Source organism: Cupressus sempervirens, chromosome 3, assembly GCF_028749045.1.
Source record: "Cupressus sempervirens isolate cs-2001-9-10 chromosome 3, ASM2874904v1, whole genome shotgun sequence".
Taxonomy (NCBI): Eukaryota; Viridiplantae; Streptophyta; class Pinopsida; order Cupressales; family Cupressaceae; genus Cupressus; species Cupressus sempervirens.
The window spans coordinates 144260304-144286128 of NC_143120.1; the positions used below are offsets into that span (position 1 = coordinate 144260304).

At 37.5% G+C, this 25825-nt stretch overlaps 1 protein-coding gene across 8 annotated transcripts in view; it reads left to right on the forward strand.

Annotated features, from left to right (window-relative positions):
• LOC149565160 (calcineurin B-like protein 4) overlaps positions 1 to 25825 on the forward strand; it is a 214487-nt gene that overhangs the window by 172105 nt on the left and 16557 nt on the right. For all 8 annotated transcript variants that reach the window (XM_089818707.1, XM_089818706.1, XM_089818711.1 and 5 more), the window contains 2 exons: positions 8339 to 8447; positions 8631 to 8683. In XM_089818707.1, coding sequence (XP_089674833.1) covers positions 8339 to 8447; positions 8631 to 8683 — 162 coding nt within the window. The remainder of the gene's footprint in view (positions 1 to 8338; positions 8448 to 8630; positions 8684 to 25825) is intronic.

Below are 25825 nucleotides of genomic sequence, written 5' to 3' on the forward strand. Positions count from 1 at the left end.
TCAGAACTGCCTTAGTAGGTGTTCTATTCAAGACTATACAGTAGTATGAACTACTTCAGCCCAAAATTTAGCCTCTAGATTTCTAGAATGAAGTATACACCTAGTCATTTCTATTATAGTTCTATTTTTTCTTTCAGCAACCCCATTTTGTTGGGATGATGATGCAAGAGCATCCTAGGGAAGTCAGCAATCTTGTATGATGTGGATTCATGCTTAAGTTGTAGAGTTATGGTTTGTGACGTTAAGGATGTGTTTGAGACATGTTTTTGAACCTTTCCTTATGTGCGCATAGAGATTAGAGTTATCGTGTTGAAGTTAGAGTCGTTTTACCTTGCAGTTGGAGCTGTATTTTTTGTTTTCCGCATGTTAGTTGCGGTTTGTTTATCTTTTGATCCTTAATGAATCATCCTTTGTGCTTTTAAGAGGTTAAAGAGGACCTAAAATACTACCTTTAGTTTAAAGCGCAAGTCCTAATTCATTCAGAGTTGGGAGATACCGCTGTTTTCCACGGGTATCAATTTTCGACCAGTTTCACGAAATGTGTGGAGTTTTTTGTCTTACGCAATTTCGTGTGATGAAATGGGATATTGTTAAGTTAGGGACATGTTATTGGGTCATGTGTGGACCTAAATATACCTTGTTATTGAGTTTTTTTCATATTTTCTATCGTTTTGCTTTAATCTTCCAAGGTGGACCTATAATGTAATTAAATGCTTGACTAGTTGACTTGTGGCTTTGCTAGCTATAGGAGCTTAAGTTCATGTAGAAATCATTATTGGAGGATTATTGTGGATCATGATTTGGAGGATTCAATATCATTAGTAGAGGGGTAGCTGAGATAACGAATTTGGAGAAGAGCTAGTGGTTGCAGTTTAGAAACAAGGAGGTTGCTTGGTGGTTTGCGAGCACAAGTTGAGATCTTGGAGGTTTCTACCATATTGTTGTTATGTTACAGATTTGGGCTAGCTAGGATTTGATTTGGATCTTGAGGGATCTTGCAAAACTATTGTAATTGCTTGGTATTTGGCCATAACTGGAAAGGCCTTACAACCTGGCACATGGCCTGTAATTAGTTATTTTATGAATAAAGAGCTTTGAATTAGTATCAGATCTTGCATTGTTATATTGTTTCCACTCTATGGTTATTTTTTGGGGGCTAGGACATCTCTATTGGGGATTCCCCTACCTTGCACTGCATCAGGTGGTATCAGAGTGAAGGTTTTCCTAAGTGTGTAGACAGATCGCTAAAGTTGAGGCAGTTTGCACTAGGACCTTGGGTGAAGATTATTAGACTAAAGGTTTGATCTGGTTGATTATTGTAGAGGGTTTGCAAAGATCTTGGAAGATGCTTCCAAGAAGATTGGACCCTAGGGTGATTGATGATCTTAGTGATATTGTGGAAGAAAGGATCACAGAGAAGGTTATAACAAGTTTTAGATCTGAAATGGAGGTTAAAGCCAATCTTAGATCTGAGATGGCATTGATGAAGAGTGATATGATTGCTGAAATCATAAGTGCTATAGGTGGTATACCTCGGCGTGCAAGTACTGAAGATGGTTATGAGGAAGTTGTTGAAGACTTTGAGGTTACTAGATTGAGTGGTGAGGACAAAACTGATCGTGTGGAGAGACCTATTCGAAATAGAGCTGGTCAGTTTTCTAGACTAGGATCTCAGTTGAAGTTAAAGCATAAGATGGAAGTTTCTAATTTCTCAGGTACTTTGAATCCTGAAGACCTGATTGATTGAATTGGTGAATCAGAAGACTCCTTTGAGCTTGAGGATATTGAGGATCCACTCAAAGTAAGGTTGGCACAAACTAAGTTGAAAGGACATGTTGCTCTTTGGTGGAAAGAATTGCAGGGAGATCGAGAAGAAGAAGAAGGTGAATTCAAAATCACTCGATGGAGATTGATGGTGACTAAGTTGGAGGCTAAGTTCATTCCTGCTGATTATGAACTTGAGTTGTTTAAGAAATTGCAGAATCTAAAGCAGAAGGATATGACTGTGAAAGATTATATAGAGGAGTTTTACAAGTTGACAATTCGGTCTTGACATAGAGAATTGTCTAAGGAGAGGGTGGCTAGATATATTAATGGTTTGCCATTTAATATTTAGGATGAGGTTTGTATGTTGAATATTACTTCAGTAGAGGATGCTTATTAGTATGCTTTGAGGGCAGAAGAGAAGTTGAAGAGTAGACATTAACGTAATCCTCAAGGAAAGGAGAAGTGGGATCACTTGGTGAAAAACAAACAAATTGCTGCAGATGAACTGAAACCTGTTGAACAGAGGAAGAGAACAGACAAAGGTGCATTTAAGGGTACTTGCTACAGATGTCATGAAGAAGGACTTAGAGCTTATGAATGTCCTAAGGCTAGTGATAAAAGAACTTCTATGGTGCAAGAAGTTGAAGATTTAGTAAATGAACCTGAGTAGGATGGGGATAACTTGTTGATTCGAAGAGTGTTGCTTGGAAAGAGGACACTGGAACCTTGTCAAAAGAGGAATTTTTTCAAGAATCGTAGGTTTGGTGGTAAGATCTGTAATGTGATTGTAGATGGCGGTAGTACTGATTATCGAGTTGCTGAAGAGATGGTCCAGGAACTTAGTTTGAAGAGGGTAAGGCATCCTTGCCCTTATAGGATTGGTTGGTTAAAAGAGGAAAATGCTTTGGAAGTTAGGGAGCAATGTCTTGTTGATTTCCAGATTGGGCAATATAAGGATCAAGTGTTGTTGTCACATATTACTTTGTAGACCTTGGCAGTATGATTGAAGCGTTGTGCATAATTGTGTCAAGAATGTATTTGTGGTTGAGAAGGGTGGCAGGAAACGTTCCCCGATTCCTTGTTGATTCACCAATCCAATCAATCAGGTCTTTAGGATTGTGCAGTATAAGGATCAAGTGTTGATTTCTTGAAGACATGAGTAGTTGTCAAATATTACTTGGTAGACCTTGGCAGTATGATTGAAGTGTTGTGCATGATTGTGTCAAGAATGTATTTATGGTTGAGAAGGGTGGCAGGAAACATTCCTTGATTCCTTTGCAGAATGAAGAGCTCAATAGGAACCTGAGTATTGGTAGCCGAGTTAAGTTGAAGGATTTTGAAAGGGTTAGAGATTAGCGTGGAAAGAAAACTTGTTGTACACCAAAGAAAGATGTAAAGATGACAAATATAGAAAAGAAGTTGCAGGAGAAGAATAAAGGAAAGAGTGTACAAGTTGATGTTGTGGAAGACATGTATGTGAAGAATCAATTTGGGGTTTATGTGTTGAACCTTGAAAGATGTTCTTCCAACTATTAAGAACATCTTTTCTTCTCACCTGGGCTGTCTGATGCAGCAACATCCTAGGGAAGTCAGCAATCTTGTATGATGGGTATTTGTGCTTAAGTTGTGGAGTTATGGTTTGCGAGGTGAAGGATGTGTTTGAGACATGTTTTTGAACCTTTCCTTATGTGCACATAGAGATTGGAGTTATTGTGTTGAAGTTAGAGTTGTTTTACCTTGCGGCTAGAGCTGTATTTTTTGTTTTCTGCGTGCTAGTTGCGGGCCGTGTATCTTTTTATCCTTAACGAACTAGCCTTTGTGCTTTTAACTGGTTAAAGAGGACCTAAATACTACCTTCAATTTAAAGTGCAAGTCCTAATTCATCTAGAGTTGAGAGATATCGTTGTTTTCCTCAGGTATCGATTTTCAGCCATTTTTGCGAAATGTGTGGAGTTTTTCGTCTTGTGTGGTTTTGTGTGATGAAATGGGATATTGTTAAGTCAGGGACATGTTATTGGGTTCTGTGTGGATCTAAATATAACTTGTTATTGAGTTTTGTTCATATTTGCTGTCGTTTTGGTTTAATCTTCCAAGGTGGACCTATAATGTAATTAAATGCTTGATTAGCCGACTTGTGGCTTAGCTAGCTATATAAGGAGCTTAAGTTCATGCAAAAATTATTATTGAAGGATAATTGTGGACCATGATTAGGAGGATTCAATATCATTAGTAGAGGATTAGCCGAGATAGTGAATTTGGAGAAGAGCTAGTGGTTGCAGTTTAGAATCAAGGAGCTTACTTGGTGGCTTGCGAGCAAAAGTGGAGATTTTGGAGGTTTCTACCAGATTGTTGTAATGTTACAGATCTGGGCTAGCTAGTATTTGAGTTGGATCTTGAAGGATCTTGTAGAACTATTGTAATTGCTTGGTATTTGGCCATAATTGGGAAGGCCTTACAGCTTGACACATGGCCTGTAATCAATTATTTTATGAATAAAGAGTTTTGAATTGGTATTAGATCTTGCATTGTTATATTGTTTTTGCTGTGTGGTTATTTGCTGGGAGCTAGGACATCTCCGTTGGGGATTCTCCTACCTTGCACTGCATTAGGTGAATAAGAGACAATTGATTCCTTCTTTATGTCATGTCCTTTACAAAAATCTAAAAATGCCTTATTCATGTATTCAGTCCCTCTATCTATTCTTATTATCTTTAAAATCTTTCCACTTTGTTTTTCAGTCAAAGTTCTAAACTCCTTAAATTTTTGAAACACTTCATCCTTTTGCGAACAAAACCTAAATTCTTCTACTATAATCATCTACAAATGTGAGAACATACCTTGATCCTCCAATTGAAGGTGTTTTAAAAGGACCCATTACATCACTATGAACTAAATGCAGAGGAGTTTTTGCTCTCCATGATTTATCTTGTGGGAAACTTTCCACATGTTGTTTTCCCATTGCACATCATTCACATAGCTTTGGATTTGATAATATCTTTGGAAGCCCATGCACCATTTGCAATCTCTCCATAAGCTTGAGAATTTGAAAATTGACATGCCCCAAACGTTCGTGCCATAACTTGTTCATATCATTATATTAGGCAATAGCACACATTTTTATCTCCACATTTAGAAGTAAATTCTTTAAACTTATATAATCCATTCTGCATTTTACCAATTGAGGTAACTCTATAATTATCATTGACTTCTTTGATTAAGCACTTGTCATTGCCAAATTCTATTTTATATCCTTGACTTGCATTTTGAGATACTGAAAGTAGATTTGTTTTTAATTCAGGGACCAACTTCACATTTTTGAACAAACCATTATCAACCTTGACATTACCAGTTCCTTTAACTTCTAAAGCATTATTATCTCCCAAATATATTTTCTCTATAGTATTTTCACTTATTGATTCAAATTGTTCCTTATTGTGATACGTGTTTTGTAGCACCAGAATCAGTAAACCCAGTCATCTTTGAAAGTATTGTTTTCTTTAAGTGCAACACAAAATGCATTTCTTTTAAAATCACCAAATTTTGGAGAATTATTTACCTTCTTTTCTCTATCTCTTTTCTTCTTGAAACATTCATTTTCCTTATGACCCATCTTGCCACAATAATTACATTTCCATTTACTTCTATTATGATCTATAGATGAAACACTTTTATTTTCATACTTCCAATTTCTTTCTTTAGATTGACTATCTTGTGACTTCTTATAGTATTGTTTTTCTTTCATTCAAATGCTTGAGATTCACCATCATATAACTCTTTTTCTTTAACTTTTCTTTTCTCTTCTTGGAATAACTTAGCACAGAATTCTTTAGACTTAATACTTTTTAACTTTTCTTCTATATCTAATTCCCTTATAAATAATTGATAAGATCCAGGAATACTTTGTAGTATAATTTGAACAAAATCTCTATCATCTATATTTTTTCCAAGAGAAGCAGGCTCATTTTTCTTTTCCTTTAATTTTTTTAAATGTGGGACTATCTCTTGTGAGCTTGATAATGTCATATTATATAACTTAGTAGTGAGAGATAAGATCCATACATCTCCTGAATTTTGATATAGATCCTTCAAAATTTCCCATACTTTGACTCCACTTCTCTCATTATAAAGTTCTGGAAAAACCTCCTCTGAAAGTGTAAGCTTGATTAGTGCTGCTTCCTTCTTGTCCCTTCTATCCCAATTATCTTAATCCTTTCCTGGATTTGCAGGCCTTTGTTCACTACCAGTCACAATTTCATAACTTTTTTGAAGAGTTAGAGTGATTTTAATATGAGATACCCAATCATAATAATTTTTTCCATTTAATATAACTGTCAGCAGAGTAACACAAAGTGATTCCATTGTAAAATTCTTTCCTTTCTGGATGAGAATGAAAGAGATTTTAAAAAGTTCAACACCCAGATTTGAAATTGAAAAACTCTCACCAATTTGTTAAAAAGTACCTCTTTTCTCTTGCTGCAATTTTTTTCCTTTGTCACAAGAAATGTTGCTGCTGCTCACTCCCAGATTTTTACACCTGCAAGTATAAACATTCATACCAAAAACACCATATATGCACAGCCCAAAAACTATAACAGCTCTGATACCATGCTGAGATATTAATAACAGCAGCACAAACAAATAAAACAGAGCAAGATATAAGAGCAAAACAGAGGAAAGTAAACTAGAACAGCTGTGAAAAATATACTCTTTATTGCACTTGTATTTTTTATTACATTCATAGACCAGAGAGGCTGGCAATTTATAACATTCTCCTCATACCTCTGGAAAGATCTGAACAGCTATGATAAGCATAAGAAGGGGAACATTCGAGAATTTTAGACTGTACAGATAGAGAAGTCTAGATTTTATAATTAATGCTCACCTACTGAGCTATCAAATAAACATTTTTCTTACAGACTTGTACAAATGGCATTATTATAGTAAATGATGCTATTAAAATGAAGAAGCCAAGAAGAATGTCTCTGTTAATGGAATATCACCTGCCTAATTATAGCCATTGAGTACTACTGTATTTACTTGAAATAAATATTTGTGAGGTGTCGTTATTATTGGTAGTGATGCTACAATAGAAAAGTTCTCTTAAGAGTATTACCTGCTGTATTCCTCTTCAAATGTGACAATTACCGACTTCATGATATTGACAAGTATAAATAATCGATAAAGTATCATTCATAATATAGTTACTAACAGGAGAGGTAACAACGACCAACAACAAAAAATGAAACAACATAACAAACAACAAAAGAGACATCCCAACACAGAGACCAGGAAAGACTAGAATGGAGAAGACCAGAACCCAAGACCAAATCCAGGAGCAAACGCTCTGTTTTACCAATTGCTCCATTTTCTGCATGGTCTGAAGAATGAAATCCTCCTTGGGCTCCTCCACTTTGATATCCTCCATCTTCTTCTTTGTGTTAACTCTCATTCTTTTACTAGGACCCATGGTACCTTCAACCAGCCCCTCGTCCTTGTCCAAATTAATGATCTTCTGATTCTGCAGCATCTCATAAAGTTTTTTGTGATTCAACTTGGAAGCATTAAGCTCTTCATGACTGTGGAGCAGAATGGTAACCAACATTGTTTCATTCTTCTCAATTCTCTCAGTCAGCTTCTTCACTTTGCTCTCCAGTTCCTCAATCTGACTGCTCTTATTACTGGTATTATTAACATTCTGCTCACCACCCATCTCCTTCCTGAAATCCTGCATATCATTCTTTATAATCTAAATTTCATTGCCAATCCAGTTATCAAATTGGAGGGAATTGGAATACCTGGCTTTCCAAAATATTCAGACTGGCCTTTTCATTTTTAGTATTTCTCATCTGGGGCAAGTCCAATGCAGAGGTACCCTGGACATATCTGTCCTCTTTATCCTCCATATCCCCTTTTCTCTCCATTTAAATAAATTTTATTAGTTGACATGGTCATTATAGCTCATTATTATTCAATATATAGTTTCCAATGCATTAACATTGTTGGCTTAATTTTTCTGGGATTTTTCTGTTCATTAAATGTTTGTTATGTGGCTATGTATGGTGGTATGTTAAAATTTGCATTCAAATTTTTATTTTGGAATTTACTGTTATACCCAAATTGCTAATTTTGAATATTTTGTAGTATATCCCTATTGAAAGCATTTCTATTTTTATTTCAAGTAATTTTCAAGTCAAGTCATATGGACATATTGTATGTCTTTTGTGCATGTAGTTTATGTCAATAACCTGTAACACTCTATATCTGATAATCGTTTCTCAACACAATCCCATACTCACGGTAAAGATACTAAGCAATATGGATGTCAGATCATGATTGACTGGAGTAATATTTTTTACCTTAACATGGTATGGCTACATTTTTTTTATAATAAACACTCAATAGGGATGAAAATTTTGAATTTTTCCCTGGACAGGCTGAATATTCTGAGATATGCTGTCCAAATTTTTTTTTGTTGCACCAAATAGATGTCACTGAGAAATGAAAACTTTGATTCTTATTTGCTTGGTTGCTTGTTTTTTCTTAATGTTTTTGGTTACATGATATGTCTCAGATATTTGATCTGTTTGATATCAAGTGCAATGGAGTGATTGAGTTTGGGGAGTTTGTTCGTTCATTGAGTGTTTTCCATCCTAATGCATCTCAGGATGAAAAAATTCTCTGTAAGTTTGACATTCTATCAGTGTATTGATATAAGGATGTTGTCTACAATTGTTCCCTCTTTATAAAATCCAAAAAAACATAAAATCTTGTTTTATGTATTATAAATAATTAGATAAAAGATTATGGACCTGCATCTTTGTTTGAATTTCCATGCTAATCCATCTATTTTCCCTGTACTGCAGTTGCATTTAAACTGTATGACTTGAGGCATACTGGATATATTGAATGGGAGGAGGTGAGTTCACCATATGTTATTTTGCTGGCAAAAATACTTCATTTAACCAGCCTATATAATATTTTCTCTCTCTTTTGTCTCCCTTTATGCATGTATGTGCATGGTCAAATATGCTTTGGGAGTCTGAGCACACTAGGAAGTAGAAATGTTTGCAGTTGAAACAATCTTGTTTCTCTGTGTTTAGACGATCGTTTTGTAATGTGGGCAGTAGAAGTTGAAAAAAACTGTATACTTTTGTCTCATTTCTCTTTTTCATCTAGGATTCACTTTTTACATCAAAATCAAGAAAATTCTAAAGCAATTAATGACAAGACCTTGATTACTATATTCTTTCCAAGCTGGTGACTGTAATTGGATTTACTTTAATAACCAAAGTTTTCACTCAAAATCTTGCCCATAAGATCTGTATTGTACATGATTCCCCAAACTGTTGGACCTAATGCCTCATGCCTTGATTTTTTATCTCAGCTTGGCATTTTTAATGTTGTCAATGTAAGCAAGCTCAATTTGCATGAATCATCTCACTTGGAAGAGGTTTCTATCACTTAACCTGAGGCTAGCATTCTGAATTTCCAGCACGTATTGGTGAAATATATCTTCCTTGATGTTTTGAACCATACCAATTATGATTAGTAAACAACCGCTTACCTCATGAGATGTAAAATCTCTTTATTGACACAAGGGAAGCAGCTCTGAGTCAGCTTTTCCAAATAAGTTCCCAAATCTTATGAAGAAGTGAGGGGTTCTTCCCCTGAAGAAGGGAAAAATGATAAGGACAATAATTATAGTTATTATGTTGTGGTTTAAAATTTTAAACTACTCAAATACAAACGCAAGTGTAGGAGTTGAGTGCCAAATCATAGAAAGTATAGCAGAAAAGACATTCCTTGCAAATAACTAAGCAAGACAAAAGATAGAGTTTCTCAATTAACAGGAAAAACTTGGGAAAATATTACCATATTGGAAAATGCAGAAAATTTATAAAGAGTAGAGAAAAATTTGTGCAAAAAATAAAGTTAAATTAAAGAGCACAATAACATCAAACTATGTTTGGGGCTCACTGATCCCTTCTCGATTAATCACGAGTTCTGATTTTATCTGGAATTTTTCAGTTGACCATTTTAATTCAACAAACCTGTTTTGGGAAAAAATGACAATAGGGGAAAATTGTGACTAAACATGATTTGTATGGCAATTTCTGCAATTGTAATTGAAAGGATAGATGAAGTAAATAAAAAAGGAGGTTGACACTTGGAGAGAAGTTGGAAATATTATGATTTAATATTTTTTATGATTTCAGTAAATAAATTATTATAAATACTGAGAAACAGAGCTATATGTGTTTGAAATTTAATCTTCTGCTGTGGTTTAGGGTTCTCTGTCTAGCGAATTTCTTCTCAGATTTCTGATAGGAGGAAGTTGAACATAACTAAGCTGTAAAAAATATTGATTCATATGTGTAATCCTGCTTATTATAGTGACACTTTCATGGCAATATCATATAAGCCTGTGGCTTTGTAAGATACCCTACCGGAATGTCTTAACCAAACTGGAAATGGTCACCAATTTTACTTGGTAGACATTTCAACATACAGTTTTCATGTAATGAACATTCATGGACATTTCCACATACAGTTGTAATCATTAATGCAATGAACATTCATGAACACTTAAGCTAACAGATTGCCAATTTTTCATTTAATTTAGAAACTTCTGAAATGCTTATATCTCTCTCTATATATTTGGATACCATTAGCTTGATATACTCCATACTAATAGTGAATATATGCAATAATTTGCCAATATAAGTTCAATTAAAGGTCCAACGTCTATTCTTCAGCTTCTTTTGGTGATGCTGGAATTAATATCTACTGCTTCTCAAGGAAACTGCAAGACCTCATTCCTAGTATTGCATGCCTTCTCCTTCAAATTGCATTTTCTCATAAATTCTGATGGGCACTTCTTCAGACCTTGTGGTTCCCATTTTTGCTTGTGGTGGCTAATAATAAATCCTTGTAGCTGAGAAAATTCTCGCTGGCGTTCTTTGATCACATACTTACATACAGCAAGACATTAGAGGACCATCTGAAGCATACTTTGCAATTTCTCCAAGTACTCTCTAGGTTGCTGAGTACTCTATTTCTATGGCTGGGCTAGTTTGCACAAGTTTAACACTAGTAATTTTGTAGACAAAAAATCATGGGTAAAAATGTTGATGTAGGTAAAACACTGGTTGATATACATTTTTCACATGTCATTTTTTCTATGAAATCACACATTTTCTCGTTTGAGATCTCAATTTTTAATTTAATATATTTTGTAATTGACTTTTACCAAAAAAAACAAAAAATTCTTTAAGAGATTTTATTTTTTAGTACTTTCAAAATTGTTGAGTATTTGCCAAGTTGAAAATTTTAGGCTTGTCGGGTTCTCTCCAAGTTTGAGACTACAAACTATGATCTAAAGCATTTGGGTGAGGTTTTAGGGATAATGGAAGAACAATCTTTGTACAAGGCCTCTTAAGTGTGAGCTCAACATGATGAAGATCCTATACCTAGGGCACATCATCAATGCATAGGGAGTATAGACGCACCAGGAGAAGATTTAACCAATCCTCGATTGGTCACCACCAAGAAGACTTGTACAGCTTCAAGTGTTTTTTAGGCCTATATAGTAATTACAAAAATCTGTTAAGGAATTCTCATAGCTAAAAGCCCATTTGAACAATCTCACTAAGAAGGGAAAATATTCAAATGAATAGGGGATAGTGGGCATTTGATGAGCTAAAGGAGGCTATGAGCACTTGTCCACTTCTTGCATTACCACATTTGACCCAGCCCTTTGTGCTCGAGTGCGATACATCAGAAGAGGGCATTGGGGCAATCTTAATGTTGAACAGTCATCCCATTGCCTATGAGAGTAGGAAGTTAAGGGTGCCCAAAAATTGTACTTTATTTATGATAAGGAGATGCTTGTGGTCATGCATGCTTTGGGAAAATTCAGATAGTATTTGGTTGGTGAGAGGATTTTGGCAATCATAACAGTTTGAGATACTCCTTGGTGAAGGATCTGAATGAGAGGTAACAAAAATATGTGAGTAAGATATAGACGTATGATTTTGATATTGAGTATTTGAAGGGAAAGAAGAATGTGGTTGTGGATTCCTTATCCAAGAAACCTGCCATATATTCTTAATCAAAGTTTCGTTAGAGTGGAAGGCTCACTTGTTGGTTGAGCATTCCAAAAATTGTTTTGCATGCGAGATGATGGATGGCCAGATTCATGATGATAGGCACAAGGTAGTAGATGACATCATTTACTACAAGGACAAGAGTTTCTTTGATCTTGAGTCTAAACTAAAGAAGAAGATCCTAAAGGTAGTCCATGAGACACTATTGGTTAGACTTCCAAGGTACTTCAAGCACATAGACAGGTTGGAGAGAGAGAGATTCTCTTGGAATGACTACAAAATTAGTGATCATTGTGTTTGGCATGGGATACAGACTTAGCTTATAGACTGGAGCGATACTTTATTTTGATTACTCCATTTTAGCAGATGAGTCAACTCTCATTTGGTGGGACGACTGCACTTTGATAAGTGTCCACCTCATTGCATGTCCAACAATCCAAATAGCTATCTACTCAGAGAAACTACCTAATCCAAAGCTGGAGAAGTTCAAATCCTCCTGCAACAATCTAAGCTCATCGCTTCTAAGTATAATTGGATTTCTAGGGTATGCGATTTTACAAGCATTGATCCTGGCATGATCATGGTAATAGTAGCATGGTTGTGAGGTGAAAGGATATCGATGGAATGCCTTGTGACCAATTTGATTTGAGCTGCCTGGATATGACACTTAATAAGAAGGAACTAAATAAGCCCAATCCTCATAGAACTCCCTTTAGGCCTAGTGAAGCAAAATTGTCATTTGCGACTCTCACATGTATAAATCATTATCCACATCTCTTATTGTTTGTAGAATAGGTGCAACATTCCCTTCTTTGTTTATAAATCAAATTGTAGAATTGACTTGAATGATTATTTGTAATGTCCCCAATTTAGCAGGTTCCAAGAGTTGGGGTTTGTTAGCTTGTCATCGCGACCCTCGTGATTTGACAATTGAATTTGAGGGTCTTAGCTGCGGACTTGCTATTTTTAGAAAGTCTATTAATAGCTAGTTACTATTTTTTGGTAGTGCAGATGTTGGCTTAATGGTGATGGTCATTCATTCAGTCATCTTCTTAGGATGAGATAATTTATTGGAGAATCATATTTATTGCTTAAGTTATAAAGGCTTACTAATAAATGCACTTTATAATATTAATAAGCTTTATGGTATAAAGTGATGTTGTGAAGCTGAAGCCTCTTTAGTGAAAGGTGCAATGATGAAGCCAATTTGCACAAGTGTTATTATAAATATGATTCTCATTATGAGGATTGCATCCTTGAATATAATTTTTATTCCTTGATGATCTGGCTGAGGGTTTATGGAGTTCTGAGAATTATCTTGAGATAGCATTACAAATTGTTGCTGAGGTAAAACAATTTGCCATTCCTCCTTACTATTTCTACTATGCCTAAGGAGATTTGATGTTGAAGATTATTGAAAAAATTTAAAGAGACTTGGTAGCTTTATTGGATAGCTGCATTCAAGTTTGGGAGGTCGATCTGTATTTTTAAGACTACCATTCACTAATTTAGTAGCGTTTTTGCATTGATTGACATCATACTTTTTACAAGGAAGCTTTTATGACTTCTCTGAGGGCTAGCGGTTTATATTCATAGGCTGCAATTTGTTATTAGATTTGTTGTTTCAATATCAAACGCTTTCATCAATAGCTAGAGGTGTTGTGTTTGATTTTAGGGCCTAGCGTCATTTCACAAGGCTGGCAATCTGCCCATTTTGGACCTACAATATAATACTGAGCCTTCATTTTTAATTTGTGGATCATGAGTAATCATTGTGGCTTGCATTTGCAAGAAAATGGCCCCTAGGTTCAATCTTTCAAGCCTATGATTAGATCTGGTCAATATTTAGAGTGTTGTGATTTCTTTACCAATTGTGAAATCAAGAACATCTTATCATATGCACAATTCCAAGGTATTAATTGTTTTCATGTCTCCTTTCTAGTCTTCTCACAGCCTGATTGATATCGTCTCCTTTCCTACTCGCTTTCGTTACTCTGAGAGCGATGGTGAGCTCTTTACTTTCCACCTTAGGAGACTTCTCACACTTGATAGCTTTAGTGAGTTGCTTGCGGCCTCTAACATGTTTGATTCACTTGCCTCTACCATCTAGGATTCTGCTCTTCTTTCTATTCCTCATCGTTCCTCTCCCTCTCTCAGGGCTAAGCGTCGAAATACTTGTCCTATGAATAAATGGTTTGATACTGATTGTAAAGCTTTCCATCACTCTGTTCGCACCGCCTTTGAGACTCAATCTCTTGCCTTCACCCATCTGCGCCTTTTGTACCTCCATTTTCTTCACCACAAGAAACGTTCTTTTGCATTTTTTCAATGCCGAACCCTTTGCTCCATGCTTATTCAGAACCCCCAGATCTTTTGGTGTACCCTTTTCCCTCAGTGCTCCCCCGGTCCTCCACTCTCAACTACCACTCTCTGACCTCCCATATCATTATGCTTTATGAGATTCTTGGGCAGCCACCTTTTCACTCCACTCCACCTCCATATTGCCATTTGTTCACCTACTCCAGCATTATTGAGGCCATCAGATCTTTGAGATGCAGCAGAGTAGTGGATGAAGATGGTTTTCTGGCAGAACTTTTCAAGCTTGGTGCTTCGGTTCTTGGATATTACCTTTCTACACTTTTTAATAGAGTGGTTTGCACTAGGTTTCCTAAGGCCTGGTCTAGACATGTGGTTTACCCTATTTACAAGTCTGGCCATGCTTCTGATCTGGGTTACTATAGGACTATTATGATTGGACATACTTTTGCCAAACTTTATGCCACTGCTTTGAACACCATGTTATCTAGTGAGCTTGATAAAAGAGGCTATAGAGCTAAAGGGTAGGCTGGTTTTCGGGCAAACCATCAGACTATAGATCATGTATTCACACTATGGGCCATTATTGAGGAGGCTAGGCAGAAGCAGTGGGACAAGGATATGAAGAAGCTTAAATAAAATTTGAAAAGGTTGGATGAAAGTCAGAAAAGGATGAATGAATTGATGGTTTCCATGTTTAAGAGGACTACATCACAGAACAAAGAGAAAGAAGAACGAGAGGTCTCTACAAGTGAGGTATCTAGAAACCTCTACAAGGAGTTTGCAACAGTTGGTGACCAGCATATAGCCGAATCTAGGGAGGACAAAAATCAGACTAGCTTGGAGGAAGATGTTGGGCACACAATACTTCAGAAGGTAGTGGGAATGGATATTACGCAGATTGATAGTAACGGTCAACTTGATACTCAAGTTGAGACAATTGTATACAGGTCATTAGAGGGTGATGTCATAGGAGGTACTCGGGATGGTTTAGTTCCAACAGGCAGTGACTACAACATAGTGGGTTTAGATGATGATTATGAGGATGTTGTTGTGCATGATGGTGAGATACCTGGTAGAGACAAGCAGACATTGAGCATTCATGACTTTGGTGAGAGAGAGTACTAGGCACAGATAGATGCTTCGTCACATGAGGTTGAGGCTGGTAGTACTTCACATGATTTGTCCAGCCATCTGAAGATGAGAAAAGACAGTATTATGACTTCATTATCTCATCATGACAGGATGTGGGATATGATAGAGGATCACATTTGGATGATTCAGTTACAGGGTAGACATAAGGGAGTTCAGGCAAAGTCTTCTTGTGTTGACTTACAGGCGATTAGGGAAGGAATGGGAACGATGAAGTTGAGTTATTTCCATCTTCTATCATATCATGACCATCTTCTTAGCCTTGTCAGAGACTATTCAGATGCCTTGAGGAGGAAGGAGGAGGAAGTTGACAGGCTTTCTCGCGAGCTTGAGGACACTCGAGCTTCTTTGGTGAATACTCCATTGGCATTACAGGACTGGGAGAGACATGGGGATAAGCATGGCATGGAGTTGAGTTTAGTTTCATCTTGCACTCTTGATACTCAGCTTTCTATGGCACGTAAATCATATGTGGTCGTTGATAGTGTTGTGAGTTCATCTTGCATTCACATCCAGGATATAGGGACAATGTCAGACAGGTATGTGGAGTTAGTTGGTATTGGTCATATTACTCAGCTGAGGAGTTTTCTTGAGTTACCAGCTGATTCTAGTTTACAGATGTGGACTCGAGATTATTTCATTGGCGTTTGGGATTCAGTTGACTGGAGATCTTTGACACTTTTTGGTAGCAGTGATTGTTTGGGTGCTATCATGGATTTGATTGGCAGACTGCACGGTGTTGTCTTTTCTTGTGCCAGCAGCTTGTCCGATGTTGGTATTAGTTTTTATACACCGGTGTTGGGCTTTGTTCATATATCCAGTCGACCATTCTTGCTGGAATGTGTTGATGATCTTTCATATTTGGCAGTGTGTACAGATGAGTCCCAGGATCATATTGCATTGATGACATCCAGGAGGATGCAGTGGGCAGTTTTGAAGACTTAGTTTCCTTGGCAGTTTCTTTTGGTACAGAAGAGTTGGATAGCAGTGCTACAGTTTTTGATACTCCATATGTTGAGATGACCTTTGGAGTTGATTCGCAAAATATGGATGGTAATACTCTAGAGACCAGTAAGTTTGAGGATACTCCTTTAGACAGTGTGTCAGAGGAGGTTTGTAGGAGACAGTCTAGCCAGTGCCATCATGTGTCTAGTCAGTTGAGAGTTAGTGAGCGAGACATTGCTATCACTTGCTAGCATTTCGATGCTTCTCGTCAGTTGTTAGCAGTTTATGGATGGGGTTCTCCTACTAATGATGAGCAGGGAGGCAGTTATCTTTCCTTGACAGAGATCCACTCTTTATGGGAGGCTATTCGGATTCTGAGACAGAATTATATGCAGTTGGTAGCCAACAGAGATTATCTTATGGAGTGGGGGAGTACAACATACGATGCATTATTGGCCAAGGAAGATGAGGTGAGTGAGCTTACTCAGCAGCTCGAGGTGACCTTTGAGATTCTTGAGAGTACATAGTTGGCTTTCGAGAAGTCACAGTTTCATTTGGCTAAAGTGACCATGGAGTTAGAGCAACTGCAGTCTTTACCAGATTCTGTACAGTCACAAGCTGTGGTGTCTGGTGATCCGAGGATGTCCATGGTCGAGATTGTCAAAGATAGTGGAGATGGGGATGCATCCATCCTTGATACTAACATTGGCATATCGGGTTCGTTCCCACTAGAGTCAGGTTCAGTTGAGTTGGGTGCTGCAGCAGATTCATGTGATATGCCTGACATGGTGGTGGCCTCTAGTACTGATGGCATAGAGACTAGAGATGTTGTATCAAAGATCATGTGTGATGTTGGTGAGCCGGCAGTTGGCATGGTTCTTGCTAGTAATACTACTCCCTTGGTGATATCTTCGGAGGTAGTAGTCAGTTCCAACATGGTTAATGATCGATTGCAGTTAGTTTCAACTGGATTGCAGTTTGAGCCATTGACTGAGATTGGCGCATTCTATCGGCATTACACTGTGAGGTATGCTCATCAATTCACCTTTGATGACCATGCTGATGAGATGATGATACAGAGATGTACTTTGGTTCCTAGTGCTCGTCATCAGTCATGGGACGGTTTGACGCCTCAGGATGAGAGTTATGATGGGCATGACATGGCGATAGATTCTGTGGTTGACAGCTTGATAATACATGACTTAGAGCAGGAGTTTGGGAGTGATGCTACAGCGGTTGTTGTTATTGATTCTACTCCTTTGGCTATGACATCTCCTGACTTAATTGGTGATCAGTCACAGTGGGTTGTATCACTTGTTCATGGCGAGTTGTTGACTGAGGTTGGTTCTTTTTATCAACATTATATTGCAGGGTATGTACATCAGTTAGCATTTGATCCTTGTGTTGAGGATTTGATGGCAAGCAAATTTGGTTTGGGTTCCATTTCTTGCTGTTTATCTTGTGATGTCTTTTCACCATCAGCAGTGCATGGGAGTTATGGTTATGAGACAGTGGCCGGTGATCTGCATAGTTGTGTTGACTGCAGGAGTTGTACAGTGTGTGGATTCTCCATACTTGGTACAGTTTCATTTGGGAGTGTTCACCATTGTTACAGAGTTGGATTGTACATTTCGTATAGGCCAGTGGGATGCATTGATGGAATTTACTGTGTTGGCAGTTTGATTTGTCCACTTTACTTGGGTTCTGATGTTCTAAGAGTTTGTGTCTTGTGGGTTTTTGACTGTGGCAGTTGTGATTTTGGAGTTTGGTTGAGCTGTAATTGTCAGTTTGATTATGGATTTCTCTTGGTTATATTGCAGAGGATATTGCAGGAGCCTATGTTAATTGACAGTAGTATAGTTCATGACTACATTTGGGATCCAGGCGGATTGATTGGCTTATTGTTTAGCCATCGCTTGGGGACAAGCAATTTCAGGAAGGGCAGATTGTCATGTCCCCATTTTGAAGGCAATTTGATTTAATTAATTTAATTAATTAGGTTGTCCAAAATAATGAATATTTTATGAGGATGACTAATTAATTATTTTAATTAAATAAATAAGTGGTATTAAGTTAATTATTTATATAGTTATCAAATAAATAAATATTAAAAGGTAACTTTATATTTAATTAATTTAATAAAGTGACTTGAATTATAAAATATTTTATAAAGTCACTTAATAGATAAAATAAAATAATGTTCTAGAAGTTTCTGGAGAAAGGTGAGAAAGAAGAATAAATAGGCACCCCGGGCTTCATTCTAATCATCCAGTTGTTTATTTCTCTCTTGACATTAAATTGTGATTCAGTCACATAGTCTATCGTGGAGCCATGTGGTTTCAGATAGTCAGTTGATCTTTGGGAACGAAAACTCCCTTGGATTAGCATAACTGAGGAAGTGAAATGTCTTCTGAAGGGTTGCAAATTTGGAGGTGATACTTCAGTCACTTCAGCTAGGGCATCATTGGGCCTAAGGCCATTTTCAACATTTCAGCATTTCAAGAGGCAATTTTAGCAGGGCCGAAATTATTGGAGGTCATTTCTAGCAGGTCTGAAATTATAGGAAGCCATTTTAAAGTAGAACCGAAAAAGCAGGCCAAAAAAGCAGTCCGAAAAAAGCAGGCCGAAAAAGCAGAACCGAAAAAAAAGGCCGAAAAAGCAGTCCGAAAAAGAAGCTCCGAAAAAAGCAATCCGAAAAAAGCAGTTCGAAAAAGCAAAACGAAAAAAGAAAATCCGGAAAAAGCAAGTGGAAAAAGCAGATCAGAAAAAAAAAACAAAGCAGAAGGGGCAGCATTGAAGAAAATTATTGCAGCCATCTACAATCAGGTTCTTCACCATTTCACATTGTACTTGTCTTTGTTTGCCATTTGGCATTATTGGTATCAAAGGAAGGCTAGGATTTTGCAATTAAAAGAGCATTGTAATTTTTAGACTATTTATATTGCAAACCTAGAGTTTGATAATCAGCTTATTAGTTTGCATGCCAATTGTTTGACAAAATGTCAATTGGCTGTAAGTTCTCTTTTTGGCATAAATGATGTTATAATTTTGCATACTAAGTGTTTATATTAATGCCACTTGGTTGTAAGTGCATTAATGCCATCTTAGGTTGCATTCAAAGTATTTGTCATAGTTACTAATTGCTGTAGCTGCATTTTGCAAGTAGTTTAAGTCACATATATGTATTGAATATTGCCAAAATTAGTTGCACATTCATATTAGGTCATTGTTTAGACAATCTGGAGTCTTTTTGTAAGCATTTTCTTTGATGCAAATCGAAACAAGAGTCATTGCAGCAATCTGAAAAGTTATATCAGTCATATGACCCCTTGTATGCAAAGTGTTTGACAAAATTCTTCGAGCCTTCAATCAGCATTTTAAGGTCGGATTTGAGCAGGACCATTACAGTGGTATCAGAGTTTGGTTGCAAAGTGTTTGACGAAATGTCAAACAACTGAAGTATAAAATTTTTTTGGTGTTTGAAGGAGTTATAACCTGTTGGGGTTATTACACCATTATTGAGGAGGCTAGGTACCCCTCTCAGAAGGTCCATTGCTGTTTTGTGGACTTCCATAAGGCTTTTGATTTTGTTCTTAGGTTGGCCTTATTTCAGAGACTTCGGGAGATTAGGATCTTAGATATGTTGCAGACTTCCATTATGCAGCTTTATGAGAGGGTAACCGTAGGCTCAGGACTCCAGAAGGCTTTTCTGTTTCGATTCATAGCACTATTGGGGTGAAATAGGGCTGTCCTCTTTCTCCTACTCTATTTGGCTTATATATTGATGAGTTGGAGGATTTCCTTGTGAACTCCTCTCAACTGGGTGATGGATGCTATTTGTATCAGGTTTTGATCTCCATTCTCCTTTTGGCTGATGATGTGGTTCTTTTAGCCTCTTCTCCCAACATCTTGTAGAGACTCGTAAATGGTCTGGCTTCTTTTTGTGATCAGTGGCAGCTTGTGGTCAATTTGTCTAAGACTTGGGTTATGGTCTTTAACTGTTTAAAGACCTCTCATCTTCAATTCGTCTTTCAAGGTCAAGAGGTTGAGATTACCCTCTCTTATATGTATCTCGGTGTGAAGTTCTTAGGGCCTTTTTTCAGCTTGAGACAAGCTATTTAGTCCGGAGTTAGTAAGGGCATGGGTTCCTTGGCTTTGCTGGAAAGACAATGCTTCAAGCATCATTTCCAGGATATTTCTTCCAAGTTGTCCCTTTTGGACTCCGTGGTTCGTCCGACAGTTCTCTATGGCTCGATTGTTTGGTGCCTTCTCTTATTGCTCTTGATTGGGCGTCTATTGAGCGGGTTCAGACATTGATGTTACGACATATCATTAGATGTCACATACTCACCCCTCACAACATTGTCTTAGCTGAGTTTGGAGCTCATCCTCTCAAACTTGCCACCATTGTTGACTTGATTTGGTTTCTTCATCGACTTCGTGGCTTTTTGGAGTCAGGTGTTGACTGGAATAGATACTCTCATCTGGCATACTATTCTTCTGTTGAGATTATGAGATCCGATACTTGTACTAGGTCTCGTTGCTGGTATGCCCAAGCCACCTCTTTGTTGGGTTCGATTGGCATTGAGATAGATTGTCTTCCTCGTTACCAGTTTTTACTTGATGCTCCGGCTCATCTTCTCCCCTCATGTCAGGAGTTGAACAAACATGTCAAATAGGATATTTATAGACAGTACATTACCACCACTTGGAGTAATCCCCCGGGAGGTTTGCGACCTAAGATGGCCTTCTATGCTGAGCATTTTCTTGAGATCCAAGATGGTATTATAGTTCGCCCTGCTTATCTCTATCGATGCTGGAACCATGCCTTATGGTTTTCTTTAGGCTCTTTTAGAGTTGGTTCTCACTACCTCAAGGCTCGGACCGATCACCATATGGATCGAGCTGATCGGATATGTCAGTTGTGTACTGTGGCAGAGGTAGAGACTGAGATCCACTTCATTTTTTGATGTCCTCTCTACTATGAGATCAGAGGGAGATTTTACTATCTTTTCAGAGACTACTTTTGTCTTTCGATGTTTTTTAGCTGTATTGATCAACAATGTCTTGCACTTTATTTTCAAGAGGCCACCCACCTTCAAGAGATTACCCTACAGTCTTTTATTCCTCAAGGGCATACTTTTGACCAGCTCATTACTGCCTTTTTCTCTCCTGTGTCTCCTCCATGGGGTTTGAAAAGGCCTTCCAATACTTCTCATTCCAGATCAGTTAGACACTGCACTGGTCTCTCCAGACAGTGACAGTCCTACAGTGGTTCTACATGGCATTCTAAAATTATGGATTGTTCATGGGTTTACCCCTCTATTACTAATTTCTTTGTGGCAAGGAAAGACCCTTAGTCTTTACCTTGCCTTCTCTCTTGTGTTGTTTCTTGCTTTTGTTCTTCTCAGTCACCATTTGGTGCTTCTGCTTGGCCGGCTCTTCTGCTTGTATGCTTAGTCCCATAAACCTTGTTGGTTTCTCGTAGACATTAATATTATTATCTTATCTTATCTTATCTTATCATGTAATTTTCAGCTCTTATTTTGCATAATTTAATAGCACAATTGGTCTCTTGGTAGCAATAGTTCCATTCAATATTTGTTCAATATCAATTTGGTTTGAAGCATCTACATTTCAAAAACATTAAAAAAAAACATACATCTCAAAAAAAACACAAACAAATTAGTAAAAGGAAAAATTAAAAAATAACATTTCTTATTTCCATAAACATATCAGATGGAGATTAGAGAGGGTATTTATAGTGGAATTAGAGCGGTTTCCTGCTAGCTTGTAGGAATTGGGCTTAGTTGATAGTTTGGACAATGCATTGATAGAGTTGCATTTAGTATTTGATTGATTATCCTGCTATTCAGTATCATGGGAGATGATAGGATATTTGTGCCAGGTATGCACTATACCTATAGAGGTCATATTTCCCCACATGGGGATGGAGAGCCCGAGCTTTAGTTTGGGTCAGTGGACGAAGGTGTTGGTAGTCTAGGTGTTTTAGTTGGTACATGATTTAGAGATATTGATAAGATCTTGATTATCAACGTAGAAGGTGTTCACATGGATTTTGATACGATTTGTGCTATTTTGGAGTGGCCTACACCAAAGAACCTGACATAGTGGAGAGGGTTCATTAGACTTTATGCCTTCTACCGTAGCTTTGTGGCAGGGTTCTCTAAACATGCTACTCTCCTTACAGATTTGACTCGTAAGGGTGCTTTTCAGTGGACTCCTCAAGCACAAGAGTGGTTTGAGAAGTTCAAGACTATCATGACTTAATGCAGTGTGTTAGCTTTGTTGGATTTCTCAAGACCTTTTGATCTACACTATGATGCTTTAGGGGAGGGTATTGGACCAATTTTGTCCCAAGATCGTCATCCCATAGCTTGTGAGAGCAACAAGTTACGGGGACCTGAGAGATTGTTCAATGTCTATGATAAGGAGATTTGGTCATTTTGCATGCTTTGGCCAAGTTCGGGTAGTACTTAGTAGGCAGAAATTTTTGCATGAAGACAGGTTTTAACAGCCTAAGACATTTTCTTGGATAGAGAGACTTGAACAAGAGGCAACAAAAGTGGGTCAGTAAGTTACATTCATATGATTTTGACATTGCCTATATTAAGGTGACACAAAATGTTTTTGGTGATGCCCTTTCTAGGAGACCCCACTTATGTTTGGTCATAGAGATTGTTGAGGATTGGAGGCACTTGATCATTGCCGAGTATGCTAGGGAACAGTGAGCATTCGGAATTGTTGAGGGAAGCATCTAGGATAGTAGTTATACCCTTTCAGATGAGTTGATCATCTAGAAGGGAAGGATTTATTTGATTCTAGGGTTAGGTATTTGTGAGATCATTCTTCGAGCTTTTCATGACTATCCTATGGCTGGTCATCTTGGTTCTTCAAGACATATAGGCAAGTGTAGGAGAGGCACACTTGGAGGGGCTTGAAGACAAATGTATAGTCCTACGTACGAGAGTGTCATGTTTGTCAACAAAACAAACAAGAGCACACCTATCCTGCTAGATTGTTATAGGCACTTCCCATTCTCGAGAGGAAGTGGGAGACTATATCTATGGACTTTATTGTGGGCTTTCCTAAAGCCTAGGGCAAGGATTGCATTTATGTGGTATTGCATCAGCTCACTAAGTGTGCTCCTTTTTTCCCTATTACTATTACCTATTCAGCTACGCAGTTAGCTAAGTTGTTCTTTTGGGAGGTGTTCAGGATGCATGGTTTACCTCGGACTATAGTGAGTGATCAAGATAGCACGTTTATGAGTCACTTCTGGTTAGAGATTTTTAGACTATGTGGGATAGAGTTGACTCTGAGCACCAGTTATCACATGCAAACTGATGGTCAGACTGAGATCGTGAATAAGTGGGTTGAGGTTTATTTGCAAAACTATGTTTCTTCTTAGTAGAGGGCTTGGATGAAGTGGATCTATTTGTGTGAGTGCTATTATAACTCCACTTCCCATATGACCATTCAAGTCTCTCCCTTCAAAGTTGTATACAGATACGATCCTTCAAGCATAACGGTTTTGTTGTGAAGTGATAGGAGGGTGCCAGTGCAGGTGATATGTTAGAAGATAGTCAGGACATTATGAGATCATTGAGAGATAACATACAGAGGGCACGTAATCATTAGAAGCAATATGTTAATCAAAGGAGGACATCTCGCTCCTTTTAGGTGGGTGAAATAGTTTATTTGGTGTTGCATCCATATAGACAGTCTTCCATTAGGAAGAGTGGAGCTGAGAAACTCAAGCCCCTTTATTATGGTCCCTTCTGCATGGTGAGGCGTGTTGGTGAGGTGGCTTACGAGTTCGATTTTCCAAAGGACATCAAGGTCCATAATGTGTTTCATGTTTTGCACCTCAAGAAGGCATCAGGTAAACATGTGGTTCTGTGTCCTATGTTGCCACCCTTAGATGATGAGGGAAGACTAGAGTTAATCCTTGAGGTGTTTCTTGATACTAGAGAGAGACAGTTACAGAGTAGGACAATCAAAGAGTTTTTGGTCAAGTGGCAAGGGCTACAAGATGAGGATGCTACTTGGGAGCCTGATGATATTCTTCAGCACCCTTGATTGCGATTTCTTAGGGATGAGCAATCTTGGGGAGGGAGGACTATAATGTACCCAATTTTGCAAGTTCCAAGAGTGAAGGTTTGTCATCTCATCATCGCAACCCTTGTGAGTTGACAATTGGATTTCAGGGTCTTAGCTGCGGACTTGCTATTTTTAGAAAGTCTATTTATGGTCAGTTCTGTTTTTTGGCAGTGCAGATGTTGGCTCAGTGGTGGTGGTCATTCATTCAGTCATCTGCTCTTGATGAGATAATTTATTGGAGAATCATATTTATTGCATAAGTTATAAAGGCTTATCAATAAATACACTTTATGTTATAAAGTGATGTTGTGAAGCTGAAGCCTCTTTATTGAAAGGTGTAATGATGAAGCCAATTTGCACAAGTGCTATTATAAATATGATTCTTATTATGAGAATTGCATCCTTGAATATTATTTTTATTTCTTGATAATCAAGCTGAGGGTTTTTGGAGTTCTGAGAATTATCGTGAGATTGCATTGCAAATTGTTGCTGAGGTAAAATAATTTGCCATTCCTCCTTACTGTTTCTACTGTGCCTAAGGAGATTTGATGTTAAAGATAATTGACAGAATTTAAAGAGACTTGGTAGCTTTATTGGATTCCTGCATTCAAGTTTGGGAGGTGGATCTGTATTTATTAAGATGTCCATTCACTAATTTAGCAGTGTTTTTGCATTAATTGACATCCTACCTGTTACAAGGAAGCCTGTGTGACTTCTCTGAGCGCTGGCGGTTCATATTCATAGGCTGCAATTTGTTTTCCAGACCTGCCATTTCAATATCAAAGGCCTGCGTCAATAGCTGGAGGTGCTGCATTTGGTTTCAGGGCCTAGCTTCATTTCACAAGGCTTGCAATCTGCCCATTTTGGACCTGTGATATGATACTGAGCCTGCATTTTAAATTTGTGGATTGTGAGTAATCATTGTGGCCTGCATTTGCAAGATGGGCCTACAGGTTCAATCTTTCAAGCCTGCAATTGGATCTGATCAATATCCAGAATGCTGCAATTTCTCTACCAATTGTAAAAATCAAGACCATCTTATCATGTGCACAATTCCAGGCTCTTAATTGTTTTCATGTAATTTCCAGCTCTTGTTTTGTATAATTTAATAGCACAATTGGTCTGTTGGTAGCAATAGTTCCATTCAGTGTTTGTTTACTATCAATTTGGTTTGAAGCACCTACATTTCAAAAAATAAATTTAAAAAGTATGTATCTCAGAAAACCACAAAAAATGTAGAAAAACACAAAATACAAAAAAAAACATTTCTTATTTCCATCAGCATATCAGTTGGAGACTAGACAGGGTCTTTACATTTTTCATATGTTATTCTCTCCTACATTACAGTTGTTGTGAATTCAGTCTCAAAGTTGAGTTAATTTCAGTGTTGTATAATCTCTGTTCAAAGATTCTTG